The 5,631-nt window shown below is 39.4% G+C and overlaps 1 protein-coding gene across 1 annotated transcript; it reads right to left on the bottom strand.

Annotated features, from left to right (window-relative positions):
* Positions 1-541: 541 nt before the first annotated feature.
* On the bottom strand, positions 542-2,254 carry LOC127503887 (POU domain, class 4, transcription factor 3). Its single transcript, XM_051878069.1, has 2 exons — positions 2,052-2,254; positions 542-1,784 (listed from the first exon to the last, which is right to left on the bottom strand). Exons 1-2 carry the CDS (start codon positions 2,145-2,147, stop codon positions 885-887), a joined length of 996 nt encoding a protein of 331 aa, XP_051734029.1. The 5' UTR covers positions 2,148-2,254; the 3' UTR covers positions 542-884.
* Between the last annotated feature and the right edge of the window lie 3,377 nt (positions 2,255-5,631).

A 5,631-nucleotide genomic window follows, 5' to 3' on the forward strand; every position in this document is an offset into this window, starting at 1 on the left:
TTCAGTTAATCTCCTGGAAAACGTATTCAAAGATTGATTATTTCAAATTAAAGCTTTTAAGGATTCAACAGTATTGCTTTGTAGTGCTAAATTAATATTTATTTTTACTAAAAGAATAAATAATTTACATTACGATGTCCATGTTACACAGTGCATGTTGCTGTAATTAATTCATAGCGATAGCTTCATAAAATAATTACACATTAAGTGCTGCATGTTTTTCATTAGTGTTACATGCTAGTATAAATTCAACGTAACATGAACTCTGTAATGTAAACTGTGACCAAAGATTAATCAATATATTTTCAAGTTTGTTTAAAATTGTAGGTCACAGTGTGCGAATTATTTAATGGCATTCGTTGAGTTGATTGGGGGTTGAGAAATTTCTGTCACTAACTTTCGTGTTGAGGTTTCTAGACCTCGCACAAATCAAAATGCCTTTTGGCGCCACTACCACAGTTAGTTAACCGTCAGCTACATTTAAGACGTTTAAAACAAAACAGTAATGTTCAGTTTAGCTAGGCTATATGTCAATTCGTCGACGTGTGTCCGATACTAATCTTAACAGAAACTGCTCGAGCAACTAGTGATGCTATGGTTACCTCAGGCACACGCGACTTGAACGACTAAATGTAACTTTCGAGGTTATACTGAAACGTAAAAATACATACGTATAAGATCCTTTACACAGAGAGCTTTTGTTTTGACTTCTTTGTGAGGGGGGAGTCAAGCCTTTATTAGGGGTACAGACCCCCTGGAATAATTCGCACACTGGTTACATCAATTGGAGGCAATATGAAATGTCTTTATAGTCTTATAATAAATAAAAGAAGATATTTAGATCCCTGTGGTGTTCCTAAAATGTCTCCTTTGCTCTAACAGCACTAGTGCACTGCTGAATATTTCATCCGTTTCTGTTTTTGCCGTTGATTGCAGAACCAAACCCGAACCACGTTCTTCTTTAGATCCAACTTCTCCGCGATTGCCGCGATTTTCTCTGACGACGGTCGCGGCTGGATGGCGAAATACGCCTCGAGCGATCGCTTCTCCGGAGCCGCGATGGACGTTCGCTTTCGTTTCCTCTCGTTCCCGTTAAAAAGGTCTGGTTTCCCGTTTTTCTCCCGGTAAGCCGCTTCAGCCTCCTCCAGCCAGGCTTGGAGGACGGGTTTGAGGGCGATCATGTTATTGTGGGAAAGGGTTAGGGACTCGAACCTGCAGATAGTGCTTTGGCTCAGCGAGCCGACCCCCGGTATCTTCAGGTTGGCGAGGGCAGAGCCCACATCCGCCTGGGTCACACCGAGCTTTATCCTCCGCTGCTTGAACCTCTCTGCAAACGCCTCCAGCTCTCTGGGATCGGACTCCACGTCGTTGACGCACGCCATCCCGTTGTGGACCGACAGGGTGTGCGGGTGGCCCATGGCCATGGCTTGGTGTAAGTGACCCATTTGCAGATGGTGCTGGTGGGCTTGAGTGGTCATCACCGACGGATCTGGCGGCGCACCCATGCCGCTGACCGATAAACTCGAGGAAATGTGGTCGAGAAGATCCCCCTCCAGGGTCTGGTGGCTGAGGTGGTGGTGATGGTGCGAGGGGAGGTTGGATGACGGGTGGGATATGGGCACTGTGGACGAAGAAGAGGTGCAGGGCACGCTGCTCATGGTATGGTAGGTGACGTCCGTCTTGAAAGGGTGACTCTTGCCGTGAGACACAAGGTCAGCCGCCGCCAGAGCTTCAGCGCGGGCCAGCAGACTCTCATCAAAGCCGCTGAATATATTGCCCTGGAGCTGCAGGCAAGAGCGCGCATATGGAAGTCAGTGGGGAATTGTGTCAACTCTGGATTAAAGAACATTCCCAAGCACCCTCCTCAAAGCACAGGTCATAAAAATTAATATGAAAGCAGCAGCTTTGCTTGGATAGGCATGTGGGTGAGAGAGAGAGAGTCAAAGGAAAGAAAGGAGAGGCTGGGGAGGGAGGGATAGAAGCTGGAGCAACTCAAAACATTTCAAAGTGACAGAATGGAGACAATACGTGGAGTTTAGCGTGAGACGTACCTGCGGGGCAGGTAGGCACACCCGCCGCATGCCCTCGGAGCTCGGGTGCAGCGCAGGGTGCATGGAGAAGTGCTGCTTGCCGTTCATGGCCATCATCTTCGTTGCGCACCTTGCAGGTGAGTGGACCTGACATGGAGGCGAAGCTGTGCTCTGGCTCGACGCTCCTCGTGTGTGCTGTTTCCATTGGCAGCGCCTCCCGGGCTCTCCCCCCACCTCCAACCTCACACCGCCCTCCCGCCTCCACCTGTTCCTGTATTCAACTTACAAGATGCGAGTCGGGAAAGCGTAAGCTTCTGTACCACATGAGAAATGTTAGCCAGTATTTCAAAATTTGAACTCATCAGCGAAGTTTTTGTTAATCATATATGATACTACATAACTATTAATAATAAAAAATATATATATTTTTTTTATTTTATTTTATTTATTGTTGATTTGATTTTTTTCTTATTTATTTAACATGAAATAATATATTGTAATTTATTTTAATTTAATGTTAATTTACATTATTTAAAACGTAAATGGAATTAATAAAAAGTATTTTATTTTCATTTCGAAAAACAGTTTTTAAAGTGTTCAAAAATCATTAACAATGTTAAATGCGTTATATATGTTATTAATATTTTTTTTTCTTCTAAATTCTAAAATGGAAAACCAGATGTAGACGATTTGTTCTTAAACTTCTATAAATTGTATTGTTACACGAAAGCGCTCTTACATAATAAATAATAATTAGGTAATTCTTGGTTTTATATTGTAAATATTATATCTCCTGAACTAAATAATCTCACAGTACATCAAATGTAATGCGTAACCAAAGAATATTTTTGTCCATTTTAATACGCAGGAACTCCAATAATTTATAGCTTACATTATTTCCATTTATAATGTCATTAGAAACAGGCCTATGTTGTGTAAAATGTTTAGCGCATTAGTAATACAAAATTAGTGCTAAGTTCAAAATTTTTATATACTATTTTACTAATTTTTATATTTGTATATACTTAAAGATCATCTCCGTGGCAAATATGATCACATTAACTTGGAAGGAAAGTTGAGGCTCGCAGTCGTTGGCACGAACTTTCACCTTGGCTGACCCCAAAACTTCATTGGCTGTGGAGTCTGACAGAGCTGCTCTCACCTGCCCTGTCAAGCGCTTGAGCAATAAGAGACACAAAAACACTTTTAACAGCTCTATTATGGAGATTCATGAAGCTAGCTGTTGTCCTTTGGTTGATACCAAATGATTTACAAACTCTATATTAGAAGAAATATAATACAAAAAAAAAAAGGACTAGCAAAACAAACAAACAAAAGATTCATTTTTTAAAAAGTGTGATGAAATAATTTTATATGAGCACCACTGAATTCCCTAGCAAAATCCACCAGCTCGAATTGGTTTGGTGAATAAATGAATGGCATTGCAGTTGGCCACTGGAAGTAAACACCTGTTCTTCCTCAGTGGCTGGTTGACGTGGTGACTCTGCCGGTGGCTGCAGAAAGAGAAGCCAGGCAGTGCAGTGACACAAATGCACCATCCGATCCCATCCACCTCTCCTGTTCCCCCAGACGCTCAATTATTTATCTGCTATGTGGCGGGCATCCATTACCTCTCTGGCATTTTCTCGTTCATTACGCAGATTAACAGTGCATACTTTTTTTAAAAGTCTTGGCAAAATTGTGAACAGTCTTCTTGTGCCAACTGTGTCATGATATTCCCTAATCTTGCTTATGATACCTTTTATGATAAAGTCATGTCCCTATCCTTGCAAGATAAAGTTTCAAGTCATGAATATTTTACAAGCATAACCTAAAAATGCCCCATTCATAGACCATCGGTTCATCTTGATTTACATGAACAGTTACTTTTCCGTAGTGTAATCTTGAATTGAGCGTCAAAATAAATTGTAGGCTATGTATTGTTTAATCTGCCATGTGGCACTTTTTTATTTGTGGTCAAAAGCTTCTTTGAGACTCTAAATGTTAAAAACTACATACATTTTAACCCTGTTGCTTTTTCAGGGCACTTGAGATTTGCCTTTCTGAAGTAATGGCTAATTATGTGTTTTATTACTTGTCAAAATAGGCTACCTTTGTAAAATATGGTATAGTATTAATAATCTGTATATTCAACCCGATCTCACGGCAGTTCGGACGTATTTTACGAGGTGGTTAATTCATGCGATCTCACTCGTACGAATTCGTACGTTTTTTTGCTAAATCGTACCTATTTTATGAGTTGCCAAATTCATATGAATTCGTACGAATGACCTACCCCTAACCCCGCCCCTAAACCTGCCCGTCAGTGGGATTTAGACAAATCGTACGAATTCGTACGAATTAGCAACCTCGTAAAATACGTACGAATTGGTCGTGAGATAGCGATATACTTGAAGAAAACACTAAGTAGTTTGGCATAATTTTTATTATTTCTTCACGCTAACCGAAAGCCTAGCTACTTTTCTCTGCGTACAAATGACGTGACATGCATGCTTGAATGACGTAGACTTGTATTCAATTTCCCGCGAAAACCGTCCTAACATCTCTAAAATACGTGTATTAAGGTAAGATATGGGTTGGAAAATGGATTTTTCTTTGTACTGTCTCATTAACATTTTTGTTATTTTTAGCCAAAATTTGATATAGCCTACATACAGCTTTATAAAGCTTTTAACCAACATGCAGGAAGCCATTTTGTTTGTAAAACAATAAACGAGGTAATTATATAACAGAGAGGATCATATGTCTGAAGCTTTGTGTGATACTGGGTTAGGGTTAGACAACAAGAAGTAAATATTGAGTAACTAACATTTTAGACAGAGATATATTGTCTGTTTTTGCTCCGCCAAAAAAAATAGTTTTAAACAAAGCCACAGAATATCAGTTGAAAAACAGAGTAAGGCAGTAATGGTGTTTTGTTTCTGAAAGATTCAGTGTTTTTGAACAAAGTAAATGATTCAAAAACTCATTCAGACTTGAATTGAATTAGCTTTTGCGAACGAATCGATTAGTGAATTATTAAAATGTCTCAAAGAAGTCACTTGCCACCACCTACTGGCGTGACGATGTAACCTGCAGAAAGCATCGCGCAAACACGAACAAGCAGAATGAACAAACAGTGAAATGTCCCAGCACTCTTGAAAAGCTGCTCGACCAATCAGATCGACCAATGTAGCGCCCACGCTATTCTCACTTTTAACTAGTTGCTTATTGGCTGTTTATTAGTAGCCTACTTACAAAGCACATATTAATGCCTTATTCTACATCCCTAAATCCTACCCCATACCTAAACTTTAACGCTACAACAACTACTTTACTAACTATTAATAAGCACTAATATGTGTTTCCCATACTAAAGTGTTACCAAATAAAAGGCTACTATTCATTGTTAGTTCATGTTTGCTCAAGTCCATGAAAGGATATTTTTCATTGTTAGTAATGTTAACAAATGGAAACTTATTGTAAAGTGTTTCCATTATTTATTTATTTTTAATGGATGATTACACCATTTCACATTTGACATAATTAAAAAAACCTTTTTAATAAACATATGTAAACATATAATAAACATATGAAAACA

The sequence above is a fragment of the Ctenopharyngodon idella genome, chromosome 21 (genome assembly GCF_019924925.1).
Source record: "Ctenopharyngodon idella isolate HZGC_01 chromosome 21, HZGC01, whole genome shotgun sequence".
Taxonomy (NCBI): Eukaryota; Metazoa; Chordata; class Actinopteri; order Cypriniformes; family Xenocyprididae; genus Ctenopharyngodon; species Ctenopharyngodon idella.

Bases quoted from the DNA above. Each gene is read 5' to 3' on its own strand.
- LOC127503887 (XM_051878069.1), bottom strand. From the start codon at position 2,147: ATGATGGCCATGAACGGCAAGCAGCACTTCTCCATGCACCCTGCGCTG. The intron at 1,785-2,051 runs GTACGTCTCACG...TCTTGCCTGCAG, and splicing joins TGTGCCTACCTGCCCCGCAG to CTCCAGGGCAATATATTCAG.